General features: G+C 45.1%; 1 protein-coding gene across 1 annotated transcript in view; it reads right to left on the bottom strand.

The window, feature by feature from the left end:
* Nucleotides 1–24,273, bottom strand: part of ptar1 (protein prenyltransferase alpha subunit repeat containing 1) — a 109,392-nt gene that overhangs the window by 38,255 nt on the left and 46,864 nt on the right. The window contains exon 3 of the mRNA XM_037680783.1: nt 18,706–18,946. Coding sequence (XP_037536711.1) covers nt 18,706–18,946 — 241 coding nt within the window. The remainder of the gene's footprint in view (nt 1–18,705; nt 18,947–24,273) is intronic.

Here is a 24,273-nt window from a genome sequence, read left to right on the forward strand (position 1 = left end):
AGTGACTTAACCACTTATGAACCACTGAAAAGAGATCCAGGAAGTGGTTACAAGAAGAAGTTGATAGATTGCCTGAAAATTTTGGAACAGGACAAGGCTATTGACCGTATTCTGTACCACAGACTGTACACAGGGAAGGCCACACCTAGTCTGTATGGTTTACCTAAAACCCACAAACAAGGTGTACCTTTAAGACCTATTGTTAGCATGATTAACTCTGTCACTTACAATGTTTCCAAATATCTGGCGTCTGTACTCATCCCTTTAGTTGGCAGCTCAGAACACCACATACAGAACACCATGGACTTTGTGGACAAGGTGAGGGATGTCATCATGGAGACTGATGAAACAATGGTCTCTTTTGATGTCATGATGCAGTAGAGGTGGTCAGTTTAAGATTAAAATCAGACACCACTCTGAGCAGCAGGACCACGCTTTCCACAGAACAACTGTGTCAACTCTTGAAACTGTGCCTGCAGTCAACCTACTTCACATATGGGGAGCAATATTATAGGCAGAAACATGGGTGTGCTATGGGGTCTCCAGTTTCTCCTATTGTTGCCAACCTGTACATGGAGGAGGTAGAAAAGAGAGCCTTGACGTCCTTTTCAGGGACACCACCAAGTCATTGGTTCAGGTATGTTGATGACACCTGGGTTAAAATTAAATCTCAGGAAGTCCAACATTTTACTGACCACATCAACTCTGTGGATAAATAATCAAGTTCACATGAGAAGATGTAAAAAATGACAAGTTGGCTTTCTTGGACTGTGAGGTCTCAGTCTCTGATAGAGGACATTTGCAAACCGAGGTGTACCGCAAACCCGCCCACACAGACCAGTATTTGCAGTTTGACTCCCATCACCCTTTGGAGCACAAGTTAGGAGTCATCAGGACTCTGTATCACAGAGCAGACAGCGTCCCCACTAACTCAGGAGCCAGGCAGAAGGAGAAATCCCACACAAGACAGGCTCTAGAGCAATGTGGATATCCTAACTGGGCCTTCCTGAAAGCAGAGAAGAAACCCAAACAGGACTCCAGTCAGCCAACAGGTGAAAAGGAGGAACCCAGACACAGACCAGTGGTCATTCCGTATGTTGAGGGAGTATCAGAGAAACTGAGGCGTTTATTTTCTAAACATAACGTCCCAGTGGCTTTTAAACCCCAAAATACATTACGGCAAAGACTGGTTCATCCCAAAGATCCAGTCCCCCGGCACAAACAGCGTAATGTTGTGTATGCTGTTCAGTGTCAGGAGGGTGATCAGTCTTACATCGGGGAAACTAAACAGCCACTGGCCAAAAGGATGGACCAGCACAGAAGATCAACATCATCAGGCCAGGACTCTGGGGTCTACACTCATCTCCAGGCCAGCGGTCACTCTTTCAGGGATGAAGATGTTCACATCCTGGATAGAGAGGAACAATGGTTTGAGAGAGGAGTAAAGGAGGCCATCTTTGTGAAAAGAAATCGTCCATCATTAAACAGGGGTGGAGGCCTCCGGGTGCAACTGTCCCCCTCTTACAATGCTGTGATTGCTGGTATCACTCAGCCCTCTGTGAACAGTAAACAGCCATCAGTGTGCTAATGATCCATTGTTAGGCTCATGGTCCTTCTTGAGCATGTGATCAGCTGGTTTTGGTTGTCAGCAGCAAACTGGTTGATCCACTCTGAGAAGGTGCTATTTAAGAGACTGAGCTGAAAACAGCACCTGAGACTGAGGAAGTCTCTCGGATGAGAGACGAAACGTTTCTAGATTTTTTTTCTTTGTTTTTTTTTTTTTTTTTTGAATGTCCAGAGGACCAGATTGAACTTTTTTGGATTTTTCTACCTGGATTATTGAGCATGCATCAGGATAACCTGCCATTTATTGTTTCTAGGCAGGAGAGAGAGGAAGGTGAATCAAGACCAGTCTCTTGCTTCATCACAGAGGGAAAGAGAGGAACACCAGAGACAGTGGGACAAGCATTTGCACCGTCTTTGTAAAGACGGCCGAAAGTCGAGGAAGGAAGAGGCTGCAGCTCGAGCCCAGGAGGTCGAACTTCAGGTCCAGGAGGCAGCAGCTCATAAAGCTGCGAGGCAACAAGCAGCAGTCCTAATGAGGGAGGCGACTGCACAAAATGCGGCTTTTAATCAAGCCTTCCTTGGAACATCTTGCACGTGCTATGATGCAAAGACACGTGTGACATATTTTTTAATAGATGGATGGATAGATAATTAGATGGATAAATAGATAAATAGATGGATAAATAGATAGATGGATAGATGAATAATATTTAGAAACTTTTTTTCAAATATATACAATTTTCTACTTGTTATTTTCCAATAAAATGTTTTGTTTCTTATGTTGTGTTCTTGAATCGTAAAATTTCAAATCATAATTTTCAATGTTAAGTGAGTATAGTGTACGTTCTAATCCATACTTGAATTTAAGCACATTTTTCATTTGCATATGACCTTGAATGATTTATAAGATTACCAGAATTTGCTCACTTGTTCTTAAATTATTATTTTTTTAGTTTCCAGATGAAGTCAGCAGACAAAATATTCCTTGATATTTAGAGGTACAGTAATGACCTCTTGTGACTTCATCTGGTAACTAAAAAAATTATAAGTGTAATTTAGCAAGCTTTTATTTTTAATATGCTTAGCGATTAAAAATACATAACACTGAGTTTTCTATTCACGTTATATAACTAAATACATATTACATTGATATATATATATATATATATATATATATATATATATATATATATATAAAGGTAATGTGGTACATATATCTAATATACCAATGAATTAATATCATCTATATTTGCAAATATGTATATTAATTAATATGTAGTAAATCTATTTTTAATACGTTGCTAAATTTTTGTAAAACAAGAAACTTTAAGATATAAGGACAATTTTAAACAGAAAATTTTCAAAATCTGCAGTTGATTGTGAAAACTTTCTGTGATTACAGGATATGTTTTGTAATTTTAACATGAACTTGTGCATATATGTACACAACAAAAGACAAATTATAAAAAAAAAAACTTTATTGTAAAAATCTATACTGAAATGGAAAATATGGGTTTAAAACAGGCAGGGGAGCCAAAAATGTATGACTTTAGGATTATGTTTACATGTTACTGCTCACCAAGTACTCCATTAGAGCATCCCTGACATCTCTCCCTTCATTAACTTCCTGTGTCACAGCCGCCCAGGGAGGCTGTGCAGCTGCGTCTGCATTAGGTTCATCAAGTAAGGTCTCATATGTCTCTCCATGACTTTCACACAGGCTATGTAGTGCACAACAGGTCAGAACCATAGACTTCACATGTTGGACATCACAGTCATTTCTTTTAAGAAGGCAACGCCATCTTCCCTTCTGCCTACCAAAAGCATTTTCAACAACAACACGTGCACAACTAAATTTTTGGTTGAACAAATGCTGTTCTGCTGTTAGCCTTCCAATGTCAGAAAAAGGCTTTAAGAGCCAGTCTTGCAAGGGATACACTGCATCACCCAGGATGTAGTAGCCATTATTTGTTGTGCCAATGTTCCTGAAATGAGCAGGGAACAGGTTTCCCCGGCTGGCTAGTTCCCACAGCGTGGACAGTCTGAGAACCCTGGCATCAAACAGGCTCCCTGGCAATCCAGCAAACACATTCCAGAACTGTCCCTTTCCATCCACAACGGCTTGCAGGATAATGGAATGCCAACCTTTTCTATTAAAATAGTCTGTGTGATAGTGCTGTGGTGCTATGATGGGAAAGTGACTTCTATCAATAGCACCCACACAGTGTGGGAGCCCCCACCGGTTTTCAATGTAAAGAGACATTTCTCTGAAACGCTCCTCAGTCGGCATACGGATTTGTTCTGGCACCAACAATATTTCTGCTGCTGCACAAAACTCTTGCACGCAATGGCACACAGTAGTGATGCCGACTCCAAAAACATGTCCAGTACTTCTGTATTCTGACCCAGTTGCCAGCTTCCAAAGCGCAATAGCAACTCTTTTCTTTAATGGGACACATTTGCGGAATATAGTATTCTGTCTCTCCAGAGATGGATGTAGTTTGTTGCACAGGTAGGTAAAAGTTTGTTCCGACATCCTGAAGTTATGCAACCATTCATTGCAAGTTTGTGAAACCTGGAACAACAACATCCCACTAGTGAGATGATCTGTTACGTTCCCACAATGTCGCTCTTCTGCGATTTAGCTGGAGAACCTGAACCACACACAGAGCACATGTATTACTAAACCATACTTAATTGACATTTACATACTTTAACACTCAAAATAATAACAAATGAGTCAAGTGAACCCCTAAAGTCATTGTTAAAAATTGTGTCACATTAATATCTTAGCCATAGGAGTGAGTTTAAAAACGTTGGTTACGTACTGTAACCCCAGATTCTATGAGTATAAGCGTAGCCCTTTAAGGCTGTCGCTTGGTGGGTTTATCCCGTTATGCGGAGCATTGCACTGAAAAATTTAGTCCACGCCCACCTGCTGTGTGGGCCCTACCCGGTCCGTATAAATTACGTTAAGAGCGGGAAATCGGCTCCCAAAAATAGCTTTTTCTTCAGCCATTTAGGAGCCAATGAGGCCCGACGCTTAAAGGGCTACGCTTATACTCATAGAATCTGGAGTTACAGTACGTAACCAACGTTCTATTTCGTATAAGCTTCGCCTTTAAGGCTGTCGCTTGGTGGGTTAAGGGCGAAGCAGATGTGGTCCTCGCCTCACTGGGTCCATTCGAACACCGTATGAAGCAGAAGCTTGCCCAAAAAAAAGTCTTGTCACTCAGCTCCCCATGTGCGTAATTACGCATTGCGTAATTATGTGAGCCATGCACAGACGCATGTTGTGTAACTATGCGTTCATGGCTGAACAGTATAGACAGATTAATAATAACAAGTGAACTGATTATTAATCAAATGAACTGATTGGTAACAATAGTCATGAACTGATTAGTGACAATAGAACCAAAATAACAGTCACAACTTGTGACTGATAACATCTCACACTGTAAGGCATGCAGACAGATGTGAGCTTAAACAGAGTTCCATGAAAACAACAATATTCATTCTGTTAGAGCACTAAGGACAGAATGTGTCATGGAACGGGCCGTCACATCACGTAGATAAGAGCGAATGAATGAGCAGGGTGTTGACCACGCGGCCGCAGTGCAAATGTCCTGCATTGTCATACCATTATGCAAGGCAGTCGAAGATGCGATACCCCTGGTCGAGTGCGCCCTGAGGTTGACAGGAGGCTCTAAAACTGATGCTCTGTAGGCTTCAGAAAAAGGCCTCACACAGCCAGTGTGACAAGCGCTGGGTGGATAACGGGCGACCTGCAGGTGCATCTCTATAATGCACAAACAAATGTTGAGTTTGGCGCATTACAGCTGTGCGCGCTATGTAACACGTCAACGCCCGCACCGGACAGAGAAGATGGCAAGATGCTTCTTCTTCTGATCTGTGGGGGGGAGGGAAAAACCCCTCCAACGATATCGCTCTTGATTTAAAAGAGCTTGTGATGTTTTTAGGCATAAAGGCTGGGTTTGGTCTTAAATCAGCTGAGCTGCCCGTCAGCCTGAATTCTAAGACATGAAGGAGTGACAGAGAGGGCAGATAAAACACTCACCCTCTTAGCGGATGTTAAAGCCAGCAGCAGGGCTGTTTTAAGAGACAAGAATTTAATTGGAACCTGATCCAGAGGCTCAAATGGAGCTTTGATCAGGGCTCGCAGGACCAGCGTTAAATCCCACTGTGGAACAAGTGGGCGTGAAACAGGCCTGCGTCTCTGTACGCCTTTTAGAAACCGCTTCATCAGCAAGTGATTAAAAGCTGTTCTGTCTCCGAACCCTTCGTGGCAGGAAGAGATGGCTGCAGCGTACGTTTTAATCGTGCTGAAATGCCAACTTCCTGTCCATCAGCTGTTGTAGAAAAGACAGCACGCCGCCTAATGGGCATGAGGTGGCCTCTACACCTTTCTCTGTACACCAGCGCTGAAAAACTGTCCACTTTGATATGTACAGCGCTGTGGTAGATGCAGCACGTGAATCCTGGATTGTGCGCACTACCTCCTGTGGGAGACCCATCCTCTCTAAGCGGAACCGCTCAATGGCCAGACCCACAGGTGCTGGCCTATTTCTGGGTAACTCCTGATCGCTCCTCCTGCCTGGAGGAGAGCATCCTCCCTCGATGGCAGTTTCCACGGGCGCCCCGACAGCAGGCGTTGTAGGGCTGAGAATCATGGTGTGTTCACGCGCTCGGGGACCACCAGGAGAGCTGTCAATCCCTCCTCCTGAACTCGGTTCAGGAACCATAAAATCAGAGGAGGTGGAGGAAACGCGTACAGAAGCGTTTTGGGCCATGGGCTGTGGGCAAACGCATCCACCCCCAGTGGTGGTTTGTCTCGCGAGCTCAGAGAAAACCATAGTTGACACTGAGCGTTCTCTCGTGTTGCAAACAGGTCCACAGCTGCTTTGCCAAATTTCTGCCACGTCTGAGTCATCAGGTCTGGATGGAGAGTCCAGTCCCCGTGACGTGGACCGCCCCTGGACATCACATCTGCCCCTTTGTTCAGAACACCGGGTATGTAAACTGCTCTGATGGAGAGCAGATTTTGGTGAGCCCAACACAGAAGCTTTGTAACATCTGGGCTGAGCGCACACCCCCCTGCCGGTTTATGTATGCAGCAGTCACCTTGTTGTCCGTGTGAATCAACACGTGTTGATTCTGTAGCACGGGAGCAAAGTGCTGAATCACGTTCAGCACCGTGAAACACTCCAAAACGTTCATGTGGGCTGATGTGTGATGGGGCCAAAGCGCCCCTACTGCTTGAGATAGGCATGTCCCCCCCCAGCCTGACAGCGACGCGTCCGTGAAGACTGACACGTGTGACGTGGGTCTGCTGATGGGGGCTCCCTCCGACAGAACCAGGGTGTTTCCCCAGTGTCGGAGGTCTGCCCTCACGGAGGGAGGAACAGTGATCATCCGTCTCTTTGTTTTACTAGATCCACCCGCAGATGCACAAACCACCTCTGGAGGCGTCTCATGTGTAATAAACCCAGCGGGACCACTGTGTGAGCTGATGACATCATTCCTAAAAGCTTCATGACGGAGACAGCTGTTACCACTCTGCCAGGTCTTACGTGGCGGAGCTGGTCTTTTAAAGTGTCGATTCTCGTTTATGGTAAACGAGCCTTCATGGTGGTTGAATTTAACTCCACTCCCAGATAAACAATTGTCTGGGCCGGGAAAATCGAGCTTTTCTTCCAATTTATGGCGAAGCCCAGATTTAACAGGTGTGATGTCAACACCTGAGCCTGCATCACTGCTTCCTGTCTGGAGCGTGACAGCAGCAGCAGGTCGTCCAGGTAAAACAAAACTCTCATCCCTGCTCTGTGTAACGGATGTAGGGCTGTCTCCACACACTTTGCGAACGTACGAGGCGCGAGAGAATAACCGAACGGCAGCCTGTTGTACTGATACTTTATCCCTTGAAAGGAGAAACGCAGGAATTTTCTGTGTTTTGGGATGATCGGTATGTGAAAATAAGCATCTTTTAGGTCGATGGAAAACAAACCAGTCGTTTCTCTGGATGTTGTCCAACAGCTGTCTGGTTGTCAACATGTGAAACGGTCTGGCCATGATCGCCTTGTTGAAAGCGGACAGATCCAAAATCGGTCTCATCCCTCCGGTCCGTTTGGGAACCAGGAAGTAACGTGAGTAAAACCCTGTGTTTTCCTCTCCGTTGGGAACCCTGGAGATTACTTTTATCAGAAGCTCTTGGACTTCTGCATTTAGGGATGAGATTTGGTCTGGTGATGACAGGACCGTCTCTAAAACTCCTCCAAACGGAGGGGGTCGGGTTGCAAACTGTAACTTGTAACCTTTGCATAACACGCTGTCCATCCATCTGACCGGCGAGCATGTTTTTATCCACTCTGCGTAACGTTCGTGGAGTGAACGTGCGTTTAAGTGATGCGTCATGTTTTGTACGTATGTCACCAGTCCACCGCCTCAACCGCCGTCATGTGTCGTGGGAATGTTTTCCACGTGACCCAAGGCGAGGCTTCCTCGAAAAAGGCTCTGAACGCGCCCGTGCGCTGCGTTCGGACCGCGGACCAACCTTCATGTACAGGTGGGCCGGTGTGTGCTGAGGCGAAGCGTGTGACAGCTGATGACGCCGTGGGGCTGCGCGTTCGACGTCGCTGTGCAAACATTGAGAGGCAGAGAGCGTGACTTCATCTACGCCGTGCTGTTGGAGTGAAGACTGCAAGCCCCGCGGGAGCACATGTTTTCTCTGGAGGGACGCGCGCCGCTCTCGCTGGAGGGACGCGCGTCGCTCTCGCTGGAGGCGAGACTCGTCACCGGGTTCGTTCAGCTGTCTCATGCTTATGCTGCCGTGAGCTGCCGAGCGCTGAGACGTGGTGGGTGACGGCTGCCCGCGTCGCAGCCGCACGCGTTTGCTTCGGTGAGGCGTGTGTTGTTTTGCTGAAAAACGAGGACCTTCACCGGACCCGGCCTGCAGTCCCACATTTATACCGATGTGAGCCGGTGAGCGCCGGGGAGCTGTGTGTGCACCATCATCAACGCAGCGCTGTTTGGATGAAGGCTGTTTGCATCGCACGAGTACGCGTTTGACACCGCTTGGGTGAGGATCGTGCAGCTCGGGTTGACAACGAGTTATTTCGCTTACCATCGTGTCGTGTGAGTGTCTCGTCATGTCTTGGAGCGACGGTGAGTTTAAAAAACCTTTATTTAAGGACACCGGCTCGTTATGTGTGGAGGATGTGTGCGCAGCCGCTGTGAGTTCATCCGAGCTTACAGACTGGCTAAAAAACAGATACTTTGATAATTGAATGATGATTTATTTCAACTTTCGTGTCACTTTTACACACACCCTCCGCAGACCGTCATTTTTTAAATCTTCTCCCCCTTGAGCTCTGCGATTTGTTTGCCCAGAGCGCTGTCTGCAGGCGATCTCTGGGGAAACGCTGAACTGCAGGTTGCCGGAATGAAGAGGGCTGGTCTCTGACGGGCGGGGCTGGTGGTGGAGCTGAGCAAGACGCCGCGGCGGCGGCCGTGGAACGTCGTTGCTTCTGCCTCTGCTCACGACGGTCTCTCCAGCGGGCCGGGGGGCGGGATGAGCCGCGCGGCTTGATGAGGTGGCGCACAGCCTCTGGCACCTCCTCCGACTGCTTCAATTCGCCAGCATGGTTTTGAAGCTGCTCTCGAACAGCGCGTCCGCCGTGATGGGCCCTCCATCAGGTCTTTGTGCAGTTTCTCCGGCAGCGAGGGAGAGTAATGAAACCAGGTGGATCGTTGGATCATCGTCATCCACGCTGCAATCCTCGACAGGCAAACCGTAGAAGAGGCACACATGTTGAAGATGACGTCTGCTGCCTTACAGAGGGAGTTCTTTGTCTCCAAGGCAGGTCTGCGGCCTTCAGCCCCTTGGACATGCTATATGCTAGCAGCGTCACGTTGTTGCTAGCTGCGGCTGCCTGAAAGCACATTGATGGGCTCGATTGGAGAGCGTGGTCACCGTCTGGTTCGTGTTTCTCCGGAGGGACGGGACGCTGCTCCGACCTGGACAGCTTCGCTCCGAAGCTTCTGCGAGGCTTGGCTCCAGGAAGGTTACCGAGGGATAGCCCTGCTCGGTGAACCCCTCCACTCTGGTGATGGGTGCGGACTGTGGAGACCGGCTCCCCCAATCTACCAGGAAAGAACCGTCTGTGGCCTCGCCCGTAGGACGTCCTGTTGGAACACGAGGCCATATGGATCAAGACGGTGGGCCGGAATGGAACCCAGTAAACAACCTTCCCGCCGGATCATCCAAACTGGCGGGAAAGGCGTGGGACGTAGAAAAAAGGGGTCCCTTCATGTCAGCCGCCTCTTGGGTTACGCCGGGCAACCCCTGAGGGCGCCGTCGGCTGGGAGCGGTGTGATCGCCGATGCGAAACGAGGTGGGATGGGGTGAGCATTCACTCAGCCCCCTTCCACCGACACTACGCTCTCCAGGAGGGAATGAGCAGCGGGGGGCTGCAGCTGAACGCGCCTGTCCCGGAGGAACCATCCGATTCGCTCCGAGGGTCGGCAATAAGAGTAAAATTACAATATAGCGTTGTCCAGCGTGTAGTGACCTGTCACTGAGAAATATTCCTCGGCGCTTACCTTGAAATAAGACTGCTCGTCTGCTTCTCCTCGGGGAGGAGAACTCACCGGACGACCGGAGGTCGACTGCCGGGCCAAGCATCCTTAATAAAGGTTGGTCATCTATACAATTTTCCTTCTTTGTTCTTCTGACAGTGCTATTAGCTCGCTGAAGAAAACATGGGAGCCGATTTCCCGCTCTTAACGTAATTTATACGGACCGGGTAGGGCCCACACAGCAGGTGGGCGTGGACTAAATTTTTCAGTGCAATGCTCCGCATAACGGGATAAACCCACGAAGCGACAGCCTTATAGGGCGAAACTTATACGAAATAGAACAGGATGATGCAGATATGGACTAGATGAAAGAGGTGTCTTTAAAATATCCTGATGCATGATCAATAATTTCAACAATTTTTTTATCCGTCCAGAGGACCTAACTTTGTTTTGTTGATGTCTCTAATTATTGAATCAAGTGTTTACTTAGGTAAAAGTTCAAATATTATAGCTCACGTGAGAAGATTACCTTAGATCGTCCCACAGCTCGCATCCTGTCTTCCATTTCATACTGCGTTACGGTTTGCCACATGTTCTGGTAGTTCTCCATAGTCTTTCGCCTCAAAGCCCGCAGCCTGCGTTCAGCAGCACTCTGCCGGTGTTCTTCTGCCCGCAGCTTTTTCAAGGCAAGGGATAAGGGCAGTTCACTTCGATGTCTGACAAAAAGCCACAGACTGAGCATGATGCTCAATAAAGCCGCAAAATCCTCCATTTTAGTTGTGTATCTTTTCAGGGTCTTCTCCTTAACACGTTTAGTGGTGGCTAGTAAACAGCTTAATCGACCACTACTGCCACCAGGTGGTAAGGCGAGATGTATTCTGAACCTTTTTTCCTGAATTCTGAACACGCCTCCGGAGCTCGTCCTGAAGTTAAGCGCAAATCAGGGCTGAGCAGGGTTGAAAAGAGTTGGGCTGAGAAGTTGCAGTGCAAAAGGGGCATAAGAGACAGACCTGCACGTGTTTGTAACAGGTTTAGAGTGGGGGGAGACCCGCACCGGCAGCTCAGAGTGGAGTGGGGAAAGAAAAAAAAAGACGAGTGGCAGCTTAGAGCGGGGGAAAGGAGAGACAGTTGAGCTGTCTGTACCTGCAGTTTAGAGCTGGATGAAGACACCTGAGCCGCACTTTGTTTGTTTTTAGCTTTTTCGCTAGCTAGTATTGCGCGCAGCTAATTAGCGTTACACCAGTATCGACAAGTGGAGGGGGGGGTGCACAATTTGATTTGGTCGTTCGGCGCGCTCGGTTCTCTTAAAGGGGCGGGGCACCCTGACGTATTACGTCATGAAATTAGAATATCGTGATATAATTTTTTTGCCTGAGCAAGCTTTTTTTAACCGGTATTATCGTGAACGATATGATATGGCCCAGCCCTACTCTTCACAATACTCCATAGGTTTTCTATGCGGTTAAGGTCAGGTCAGTTTGCTGGCCAATTAAGAACAGGGATAACATGGTCCTTAAAACAGGTACTGGTAGCTTTGGTACTGTGTGCAGGTGCCAAGTCCTGTTGGAAAATGAAATCTGCATCTCCATAAAGTTGGTCAGCAGTAGAGTGGCATTCAGGCCCAAAAAATCTGATCCAACCAGGTCACTGCCCGCAGTTATAATTTCTGAAACCCACCCGACCCGATGAATTAACAGTAATTACTGGTCCAAACCTGGAAACCCCTCCCAGGCATTTTTAATTAGTTATTAAAGGTCGGGGACGCACAGCTGAATAAATGCGGCAGAAGAGTCGGAGCTGAGAGGCGTTAGTAATTTCATGGCCATAAAAACATTTAAACCCTGTTTCTGCCTGAATTCTACTGAATTACTGAGACACGGAGACAGCTCTCTGGCACATGCGTCTGCTTTGGGATCTCACCTGTTTGAGTCGTCGGTCGTGCACGTCCGCTGAATGCAGCGGCAGAATCAGAGAGTCAGAGATTCTTTATTGTCATTCGCAACACACGTGGTACATGTGGTGGAGCGAAATTATGTACACAGGGTCCCAGTTACATCCAACAATAAAATGTAAAAGAAAAACAGTGATAACATCTAAGATATGAACTAAGAAAAACATCAACTAAATATACACTAAGCACTGATAGCATAAAAACATTACGTTGAATAGCAGCACAAACATGAGCATGAGCCTGTGTGAGCAGATGAGCACGCATAAACACATCAACATGGAATAGATCAGCAGCGACATAAAACAGATCAGCAGCAACATTGAAACAGATAAGCAGCAACATGATGTGATTTTTCACAGTGATTATTCTGGTTAGAGATTCATGAGTCTAACAGCTGAAGGGTAGAAGCTGTTCATCAGTCTAGTGGTTCTACACTTAATGCTCCTCAACCTCCTTCCTGAGGGGAGCGCAGCAAAAAGTGTGTGTGCTGGGTGAGTGTGGTCCTTCATGATGCAGGTGGCCCTCTTCCTGCATCTGGAGGTGTAGATGTCTGTGATGGTGGGGAGACTGACTCCAACATCTTCTGTGCAGCCTTCACCACTCTCTGCAAAGCTTTTCTTTCTGCAGCTGTGCAGCCTCCATGCCACACAGGATGCTCTCCATTGCACACCTGTAGAAGGAGGTAAGGACTGAGCTTCACAGACCAGCTCGTCTCAGCCGCCTAAGGAAGTAGAGTCTCTGATGAGCTTTCTTGATCAGGCTGGTGGTGTTGTTGCTCCAGCTGAGGTTGTCATTCATGTGTACGCCCAAGTACTTGTAGCTGGAGACCACTTCCAACGCTGATCCTCTTATGTTCAGGGGGGTGTAGGTGAATTTGTTCCTTCTGAAGTCCACAATCATCTCCTATGTTTTCTTAACATTGATGTGAAGGTTATTCTCTTTGCACCAGCTCTCCAGGTGTTCCACCTCCTGCCTGTAGCTGGACTCATCATTGTTTGTGATGCATCCAACCACCGCTGTGTCATCTGCAAACTTTACAATGTGGCAGCCTGGATGGGTAGCTGCACAATCATACGTGAGCAGAGTAAACAGGAGGGGGCTCAACACACATCCCTGAGGAGAGCCTGTGCTGAGTATGGTGGAGGAGGAGAAGCTGTGGATCCTAACAAACTGTGGTCTGTTTGTTAAGAAGTCTAGTACCCAGTTGCAAATGGAGGAGCTTAGTCCTAGTGTGAATAGTTTGTCCATCAGGGTTTGGGGGATCATGGTGTTGAAGGTGGATGTGAAGTCCACAAAGAGCATACGGACGTAGGAGTCCTGCTGCTTCAGGTGGGTGAGAGCAGTGTGGACCACAGAGGAGATGGCATCCTCTGTTGATCGGTTCTCACGGTATGCATACTGGATGAGGGTCCTCGTCGATGTTGATGGTTGTTTTGATGTGGGTCATGACCAGTTTTTCGAAGCATTTAGCAACTATTGGGGTGAGGGCTACTGGCCGACAGTCATTCAGACCAGTCACTGTAGAGCTTTTTGGGATTGGGATGATGGTGGCAGTCTTCAGGCAGGTGGGAACTGTCTCCAGGGTAAGTGAGGTGTTAAAGATGTCTGCCAGCACCTCGCAGACCTGATTGGCACATTCTTTCAACACTTCTCTGGGGATACTGTCTGGGCCGGTTGCCTTGTGCGGATATATCCTCTTGAAAGTACTCCTTACTTCGGCTGAGGTCACGCTGAGATGCTCTTCATCCGGTGGTGAGGTGAGTCTGGTGCTGGGTGGTCTGTTCGGGTCTTCAAAGCGTGCATAGAACTTGTTGAGGGCATCAGGCAGAGATGGGTCTTTGGGACATTGTTCGCTCCTTCCTTTATAATCTATTATGCACTTAATGCCCCTCCACATGTTCCGAGGATCTTGTGAGGTGAACTGACCCTCGATCCTCTGTGCATATGTGGCCTTGGCCTTCTTAATACCAGCAACCAGCTCTTTCCTTGTCTTACTCAGCTCCTGTGAGTTTCCAGACCTGACGGCAGTGTTCCTGGCTTCCAGCAGGGTGCGCACCTCAGTATTCAGCCAAGGTTTTCTGTTTGGGTATCTTTTAACATATCTGATAGTGGAGAATGTGTCAGTACATGAACTAATGTAACCCAGAACTGAGGATGCGTATTGTTCCAGATCAAGCGATCCTCCATTTTCAGCAGCTTCTCTGAAAACCTGCCAGTCTGTTCGATCAAAACAATCTCTCAGTATGGAGCCACTGTCCTGGATCCAACATTTAACTTTCTTTTGTACCGGTCTGGAGCGTCTCAGCGGGGACAGGTAAGCAGGTATCATTAAGATTGAGATGTGGTCTGACAGTCCTAGGTGGGGGCGGGGCTCGGCTTTGTACGCATCTCTTACGTTCGTGTAAACACGGTCCAACCTGTTGTTTCCACGTATTGGAATGCCCACATGCTGGTAAAAGCTTGGGAGACAGTCCTTTGGATTAACGTGATTAAAGTCTCTGGCTACCATGTAAAGAGGCTCAGGGTGTTTGTTCTGCAGCGAGCTGATTTATATCATTCAGTTCCTGCAAGGCGTCATTAGCATTAGCATCCGAATGAACGTCCATTTGGGTGATGGGTCTTTTTCTAGCCGTACAGTCCCATCTGAAGCTTAACTGAACTTTTTACCTCTTTCAAGGCCAGTTAGCTCACGATGAAATGGCTGCGTGTGGCTGATGGATGTATGGCAGGCCAAGTAATCATAATTGGATCATGGCTGATCCTGACCTAATTAAAAGCCCGAGATTGGCCTGGCCCGCCCATTAATCACATTATAACGGCCCAGCCATAATCCAGGTCGGTCCGTGCCGGGTTTCGGGTTAGAAATGATAGCTTTATTCATCAGCAGGAAGCATGAAGCACCTGCAGCACCTGGACTCCCCATGAACCTACGCCAGGATCCTGTTCGTGGACTTCAGCTCTGCATTTAACACCATCCTCCCTGCTCTGCTCCAAGACAAGCTCTCCCTACTCCATGTACCTGACTCCACCTGCAGGTGGATCACAGACTTCCTGACAGACCGGAGTCAGTGCGTGCGGCTGGGGAGAGCTGTCTCGGACACTCGGAATGTAAGCACAGGATCTCCACAGGGCTGTGTGCTTTCCCCCCTGTACACCAACTGCTGCACCTCCAGCCATGACTCTGTGAAACTTATTAAGTTTGCAGATGACACCACCCTCATCGGGCTCGTCTCGGATGGTGATGAGTCTGCATACAGGAGGGAGGTGGACCGGCTGGTGACCTGGTGCAGCAGCAACAACCTGGAACTCAATGCCCAGAAGACATTGAAGATGATTGTGGATTTCAGGAAAGCCACAGCCCCTCTGCCCCCCCTCACCTGTAATGATACCCCCATCACCACTGCAAACTCTTATCAGTTTCTCGGCACCACCATCACCCAGGACCTCAAGTGGGAGCCGACCATCAGCTCCCTCATCAAGAAGGCCCAGCAGAGACTGTACTTCCTGCGACAGCTGAAGAAGGCCAAGCTGCCGGCCAAGCTGATGGTGCAGTTCTACACGGCCATCATCGAGTCCGTCCTCAGCTCCTCCATCACGGTGTGGTACGCCGGGGCCACTGCCAGGGACAGACTGAGACTGCAGCGCGTTGTGCGCTCAGCTGAGAAGGTGATCGGCTGCAGCCTTCCATCCCTCCACGACCTGTACGTCTCCAGGACTGTGAGGCGAGCAGGTCGGATCACAGCTGACCCTGCTCACCCTGCACACGGACTGTTTGAACCACTCCCCTCAGGCAGGAGGCTTCGGTCCATTCGGACCAGAACCTCCCGCCATAAGAACAGTTTCTTCCCCTCTGCTGTTGGACTCCTGAACACTCAAAATGCTACCTCATAACTTCTGCTTTGGTCACATTACATCTGTATTATAATTGAATACTCCATCTGTACTGTTCTCTAAGCTTTTTTATGGTTTTCTATTGTATGGGTGTACACATGTTTATGTTATGTTTTAATGTTACTTTATTTGTGGGTGTACACAGGTCTTATGTCTTATGTAATGTTCTCATTTTTACTTCATTTTTACTTTATTTTTACTTTATTACTATTCGCACCTTATGTCGAAGCAAATTCCTAGTTTGTGAACCTCGTTCATTGACATGGCAATAATAAACTGATTCTGATTCTGATGAAGTGCTCTAAATCTTCCTGGTAGACTGCTGCATTGACCTTGGACCTCAAAAGATACAGTGGTCTAACACCAGCAGATGACATGGTATCCCAAACTATTACTGACTGTGGAAACTTGGCACTGGACCTCAAGCAACGTGGATTCTGTGCCTCTCCTCTCTTTCTCCAAACTCTGGAACCTTGATTTCCAAAGGAAATGCTAAATTTATTTTAATCAGAGAACATAAATTTGGTCTACTCAGCACCAGTCCAGTCCTTTATGTATTTAGCCCTGGCGAGTCGCTTCTGACGCTGTCTCTTGTTCAAGAGTGGCTTGACACAAGGAATGCAACAGCTGAAACGCATGTCTTGCATACGTCTGTGCGTGGTGGTTCTTGAAGCACTGACTTCAGCTGCAGTCCACTCTTTGTGAATCTCCCCCACATTTTGGAATAGGTCTTGTTTTACAATCCTCTCCAGGGTGCAGTTACCCCTATTGCTTGTACACTTTTTTCTACCACATCTTTTCCTTCCCTTTGCCTCTCTATTAATGTGCTTGGATACAGAGCTCTGTGAACAGCCAGCCTCTTTAGCAATGACCTTTTGTGTCTTGCCCTCCTTGTGCAAGGTGTCAATGGTCGTATTTTGGACAACTGTCACGTCAACAGTCTTCCCCGTGATGGTGTCGCCTACAGAACTAGACAGAGATCATTTAAAGGCCTTTGCAGGTGTTTTGAGTTAATTAGCTGATTAGAGTGTGACACCAGGTGTCTTCAATATTGAACCTTTTCACGATATTCTAATTTTCTGAGATACTGAATTTGGGGTTTTCATTAGTTGTCAATTAAAACTAGGGATGCACCGATCCACTTTTTTTTTTTTTCCGATCCGATCCCGATCCCTAAAACTGAATATTAGCCGATACCGATCCAGTTCCAATATCATGATCATCATTGATTTTATATTAGGCTGTAATAATCTCCTCTCAAATACAATTTGTACAAATATATGCATGCATGTCCAAAAAGGCAACTTGAGGTAAGTTGTATTAATGTTGGATAAAATTTAAAGTTAGAATTAAATTCTGCTAACACAAAACATGTTTTTTTTTTTTATTCCTAGCTTTAAAGTGGATATTAAAGTGATTAATTTAAGTGATTATTTAAAGTTATTTTATATTTTTTTAAATAAGGGGCAGATCTAATAATTTTTTTATACTTTCTGCACTCTTTTCATTCAATGTTTTCTTTTTGATTTTTTTTATTGTTTCTTTTAAATTAATGAATAAATGAACAAAATAAAATAAAATGTTAAATGGCTTCAAACACCTGCTAAGTTCATGGCATAAACCAACAGACATGTTCCTGTTTTTAGTATTTTACATCACTTTATAATGTAGCTGTTTTTGTTTTTAATATATGACCCAAAATGGATAAGCGGGTACAGAAAATGGATGGATATATAATTTTCAAATAATGTCTTTTTATGATTGTCTACTGTTGTACTGATAAATATCTCCTGGAGGGTAAACTATATCTTGGCTACAAGTATCAAACTGTGAAATCCTTCGTTTTCTACAACTGACAGTGGTTGGTCATTAATTATGAAGTTTAGCAACTTCTCTGTAAACATTTGAGCTCCGTGGTTTCAGCGATGTCTTCTTCTTGCTCAGTCTGAAGCAGGCAGCCTGATTTGGGGCAGCCACGCTCAGTCTGTCCCTGCTCAGAGACGGGCAGACTGAGCGGGGCAGATTGGACGCGGCTGGCCGGGGTCGAGTCGCCTTTTGTGGGTTGAGCAAAGTGTAGCGCCCCGCTGAAGCCACGGAGCTCGAATGTTCAACGTAAAACTAACTTTACGATGGTTTAATGTGGTGCTATGGCTCTGCAGACATTGCACGTTGCTGTCTTGTTTTGTGGTGTTTCTAGTGTAAAATACTTCCACACAGCGGACATGTTTAGATGAAAAGTTTGTTAGCTGTTAGCCACAGTGCTGCTAACTCAGTCGTCACGTTGTAGCTGGCTGCAAACTATGAACTGGATTTCCTGAATGTGAGGCGGGTCTTATTACTCTGGGTTCATGAGACACGCCGCCATTCAGGAAATCCATTCCATAGTTTGAAGCCAACATGCATCATGGATCGGAAATATCGGCAGGTGGATCGGAAAATCAGATATGTAAATTATGCTGGTATTGGAGACCGATACCGATACTGGATCGGATCGGCCCCATCCCTAATTATAACCATCAACATTAAAAGAAATAAACATTCGAAATATATCAGTCTGTGTGTAATGAATGAATATAATATACAAGTTTCACTTTTTGAATGGAATTACTGAAATAAATCGACTTTTTCATGATATTCTGATTTTAAGACCAGCACCTGTATATATAATCTAACAGGTATTTAATAAATGCCTAAAATCCAACCTTAATGTTGCCTTTGGCCATGTGTCTTAGCACCCAGATGCGATGAGACCAAGCATTGTAATTACTGGGATACCGGCAGGCAGCATCAGAGCACACCGTCATTTCTTCATAAATTATTCGGGAAAGTTGATCACTGACATGTTGAGTCCTTTCTGCATCAACCTCTGCTTCAACCTCTTGCTGGCTTTTGTGGTGGTTCACAGCACGTAACTGACGCAGCATATGTTGCAGCACCCACCGTCTGTATGGAGACACAGATAAATGATTAAGAACTAAAGATTTAGATACAACATTTTTCATTTGCCATCAAGTGCCATCACTACACGGCTAACCGTACCATGGTGCCAATGGCTTGATTAAGATTGATTAAGTCAAGGGTGTCAGAGAGGGAGCATTCCAAGTAAAAAAAGTGACTTCCTGTTCTGAGGGGTCGGGGCTTTGATGAAGTCCGAATACGACCAAAAAGGATCATCGGGCATCTAACAGGGATGACTCATGCCAAGTTTGTTGCATTTCGGTCTTTCAATGTGAAAGTTATAGCGTTTGGAAAGTAACGGCATGAAGCTCAAATTTGAGGCCTGGCCACGTCCCTTAAACATGTATGAAAACACAAGCTTTTGATAACTTTTACTCCCCAATGTTTTAAGGGCATATTAACCAAGTTTGAAGGCAATCCTTCAAAATCCCTAGGAGGAGTTTGTTACAACTCGCAATTAGAAATGCCCAAAAATGACCCTTTGACCCAAAATGGACAACTTCCTGTTGAGTTTGGACCAGGGCTCCAAGAGACTTTTTCATAGGTCCTGAGAAGATACAGATGTTCACGGAGTTTCAGAATTATCTGTCATAAATTGGCTTGGGGCTGAGGTTTTAAAATATTCTAGGGGGCGCTGTGGAGGCTATTGGCCACTTATCATGGATTCCTGTTCAAGGGGTGGATAATGACCAATCATACTGATTGTGTTTCACCTCAGCTCAAATGTGTGGAATTTAGAGCCAAATGTATGGCGACAGAGTTATGTCTTACTTGGCCACGCTGCGTCGCCCACATGCTCTACCCAAAACTGTCAGTGTTGGAAAGCAAGTTAATAGAGGATGACATTTTTTCGGGAGTACCGCAGGTCACGTGATTCTGTCCGGATTCCGGCAGGACCGGAGTCAACCTCATTATAACTCACGTGACCGGACTGAAAGCTAATGGGAGCAGACAGGAGCGGGAACCGACCAATAACCAAAAATGAAAATGAAACAAACAAACCAAAAAAATAACATGGACGCAGCTATTTTGTAGTTTTCTTTCAGTAAGCCTTCACTTTAACATAAGTCAAAAGAACTACATTTCCCAGGAGTCAACTGTTCCAACTGTAGCTTTTCACCGAGAGGGTGGGAGGAGCAGCGAAGCAGTACAGAGTAACTGAAAATAGTTTGCATCGCAAGGTAAGAAGTAACTGTCTGTCTATTAAACTCACAGAACAGGCAGGAAAGTGTCAAAAAACCTTGAACTTCATGAGAGTTGTGTTGGTGCTGTGCTGATTTAAACTTTAGTCTCAGCTGTGAGGAGCTGCAGGGAGTCGGACTTTGTTTACCGTCAATAAATAAACTCAAACAGCGCATTTTTCTCCACCTTGTCCCTTTTAATTTAAAAATTATGCTCTGCTTTGTTATGTGGGTTTTTAGGTTAAAATCTTCATTGTTGCCGTTTGTAATGTAACCCCCCCCCCCCCCCCCCCCACCCTCCCTGGTTAAAGTGAACGCATTCTCCAGTAAAAATATTTTTATGTTGATATTGTGACGTCCTGCTGGATACTGAAATCGAGGAAAACATGAATAACCATCACTTTATTGTGTAAATAGTTACTGTCGGCTGTAACCATGCCAGTACAACATCAAACTCGTTAGTGAAAGTATTCTCCGGTAAAAATATCGCAGTTTTTATATGAAAGACTGGTTGCATATACATTATAACTGTTTTAGTTTTAGATTTAAGATATGATGTGTACAATTATGTTGTGTTAAATTTTAGGCCAAGAGTTGATTTTTCTCAGTTCATTTCTTCACACCAGGGGCGATTCTAGAAGCCCTTTTTAGGGGCCTTTGCCCCCCAGTGTTGACAATGGCTCTTGGCTTGAACCACACAGTGTATTAGCATTAGAATTATTGTAGGGGGACATATTGGTGCGAGGTCTGAGGGTCCTCCCCCATAACTTTTTGAATAAAGTAGCTGCTATTTCCTGCATTCTGGTGTATTTTAACAGGTTTTAAAACATCTATGTTTACCTACATAAGGAAATACTTGATCCAATAACTGTTTTATAAAGCATGGCACAAGAAGTAGCACTAAGCTTTTTGTTTGTCTTCAATTTAATTTAATTTTTCTACCTAACACAGGAAGCTGTTAGCTCTGGAAGCAAGCTGTTAAACAGCTTTGGACACAAAGACCCTTGTCACACACTTCAAAAGAGCAGGTAAGATACATAACATCTTGTAATCTCTGCCTGGTGAGGCTGTTTAAGTAACTATAAAATATAATAAGTGAAATAAATAAAGAAAAATTGAGCTAATGTAATTTATAATTGCAAAGGTCTTTTTTAACTTAATTTCAATTGTAAATCTCTTGTTTTTGATCAAATATTTATTTCCAAAAGAAAGGCCAACAGATTGTAATTTGTAGTCACTGTGACACTATTTTGACTTGTGCACCGTCTTCTTTCACTTTTAGGTTACACAAGGCTCTGGACTGGTCAAGCTGTGGTGAGATGAGGTGAAACACCAAACCTGCAATGGTCCAGTGTAGTGAAATAGACCTCCGACCTCAACCTGTCTCTGAAGACCTTCAGGGGACAGGAACTGTTATATCATTGATTTGAATCCAGAAATACAAATGATCTCATCAAGAGACTATTTAATTGTATCCTGAATTAATCAATTGAAAGAACACTCTTCTTTTTACATTATCATTACTATTTTACAATATCTTGATAATCCAAAGTGTGTTTAGTTCATACCATTTCTAAATGTTGAAGTGAACCACTCATTTAAATCAACTGTGAAACGGTATTAATGATTTTTAAACCTTGTTAGATTTTTGATCATACAGTTAAATGCCTATTTATGAAGTAAGTGTGCATTTAGCCTTCTGTCTGAATGAGGGTAGTGGACTGCATGTCGGTCGAAAGTCAGAGACGAGTTATTAGAACGAAGTGTCTTGTTTTTAAAACTCGCAGACACTAAATAACTTCAACTGGCACCTGCTCTGTCTCACCTCGTCATAATATTTCTCTGTCTGTACTAACCATTTTTAAAAACATTCCTGCTGTCTCTTGACTTCTAGTGACCCTCTGACATCACTAGAACCACACCCCTGCTGGTTGTTTCAACCAATCAGGAAGTACCACGTAACAGGACGTGGATACCCCTTTAAAAGGAACACTTCTTGGAACTATTCAGTCAGTCCTAGAACTCAGTCGGAGTCTTGTCTTAGTCTTCACGAGTCTTAGTCTTTTCCAGTCTTGCTGGAACTTTCAGTCAGAGATGAGACTCAACTAAATAGCGGATGGATGGGACCATGTGCCAAGGGTCCCTCCATTTTCAGCGGAGTCACAGCTCACATTGCTGTGCACTCAACCTGAGCAGTAAATGCTCCACTTCTAAGGAAGCTTATTCGGTGGAATCGAGTACTTCGGTATTTATTCTGATGACCCAGCTACTTTAACCAGAGATGCTGAAAAGGGAGCGTACTAATGGACTTCTGTTCCGGAGTGGAGGTATCCACCATCTCAGGTAACAAGCCGTTGACGTCCTGAAGTGTACCGGAAAGCTAAGCTGGATGTCGGAGGAAGGGTGCAATGTTCTGGTTCCACACATAACCCTCATCCTTAAATCTAAACTTACTCCTACAGATACATAACATCTTGTAATCTCTGCCTGGTGAGGCTGTTTAAGTAACTATAAAATATAATAAGTGAAATAAAGAAAAATTGAGCTAATGTAATTTATAATTGCAAAGGTCACTTTTTTTTAACTTACTTTCAATTGTAAATCTCTTGTTTTTGATCAAATATTTTTTCCAAAAGAAAGACCAACAGATACTAATTTGTAGTCACTGTAACTCTATTTTGACTTGTGCACCGTCTTCTTTCACTTTTAGGTTCCACAAGGCTCTGGACTGGTCCAGCTGTGGAGAGATGAGGTGGAACACCAGACCTGCAATGGTCCAGTCTGTAAATGATGCTCTGAAGTCTGGGAAGATGCACGACATCATGCTTCACCCAAACGAGCTCGTTACCTCGACCACATACACTGAACTTCTGGAGGACATTGTCCAATGTATAATAACACCTTTAAACATTTTTATTTGTTTTCTTGCTTGGTACATTATTTTTCTTTTTTTGTTTGTTTGTTTAAACAATTTAAAACACGAGAGTGATGTCACTGTTTAAATGAAACAATTGTTCAATAAATTAGTAAACAGCAACTTGTTATGTTTGGGTTCTTTCATCTAAGGTAGACATGGTGTGACCCATGGACTGGTTTAGATTTTTTGTTTTTACTGTAACTGACCTTCAAAAGAGCCAGAAACAGACTCAGCAGCTGATCCTCCGTAGAAACATTATATGGACTACAGGCCATGGAATATTTGTTTTATGACATTTAGTGAAGGTTTTTGTTTGGATTAAGACAATAAATGTCTCTATTTTACCACAGATGAACTGTTCCTGTTGCCATTGTAGTGAACTAGGCCTCCGACCAAAACCTGCCTCTGAAGACCTTCATGGGACAGGAACTGTTATTTCATTGATTTGAATCCAGAAATACAAATTAGCTCATCCAGAGACTGTCTAATTGTATCTGGAAGTAATCAATTGAAAGAACATTCTTCTTTTATATTATCATTACTATTTTACAATATCTTGATAAATCAAAAGTAGAGTGGTCTTTCAATTGATTAGTTCAGGATACAATTAGACAGTCTCTGGATGAGCTAATTTGTATTTCTGGATTCAAATCAATGAAATAACATCCTGATGCATGCTCAATAATCCAGGTAGAAAAATCTAAAAAAGTTAAATCTGGTCCTCTGGACATTCAAAAAAACAAAACAAAGCAAATCAACAAAAAAAAATGTAGAAACGTTTCGTCTCTCATCCGAGAGACTTCCTCAGTCTGAGGAGCTGTATTCAGCTCAGTCTCTTAAATAGCACCTTCTCAGAGTGGATCAACCAGTTTGCTGCTGACAACCAAAACCAGCTGATCACATGATCAAGAAGGACCATCAGCCTAACAATGGATCATTAGCACACTGATGGCTGTTTACTGTTCACAGAGGGCTGAGTGATACTAGCAATCACAGCATTGTAAGAGGGGGACAGTTGAACCCGAAGGCCTCCACCCCTGTTTAATGATGGACGATTTCTTTTCACAAAGATGGCCTCCTTTACTCCCCTCTCAAACCATCGTTCCTCTCTGTCCAGGATGTGAACATCTTCATCCCTGAAAGAGTGACCGCTGGCCTGGAGATGAGTGTAGACCGCAGAGTCCTGGCCTGATGATGTTGATCTTCTGTGCTGG

This window comes from Nematolebias whitei, chromosome 8 (assembly GCF_014905685.2).
Source record: "Nematolebias whitei isolate Nwh7 chromosome 8, NemWhi1, whole genome shotgun sequence".
NCBI classification, from domain to species: domain Eukaryota; kingdom Metazoa; phylum Chordata; class Actinopteri; order Cyprinodontiformes; family Rivulidae; genus Nematolebias; species Nematolebias whitei.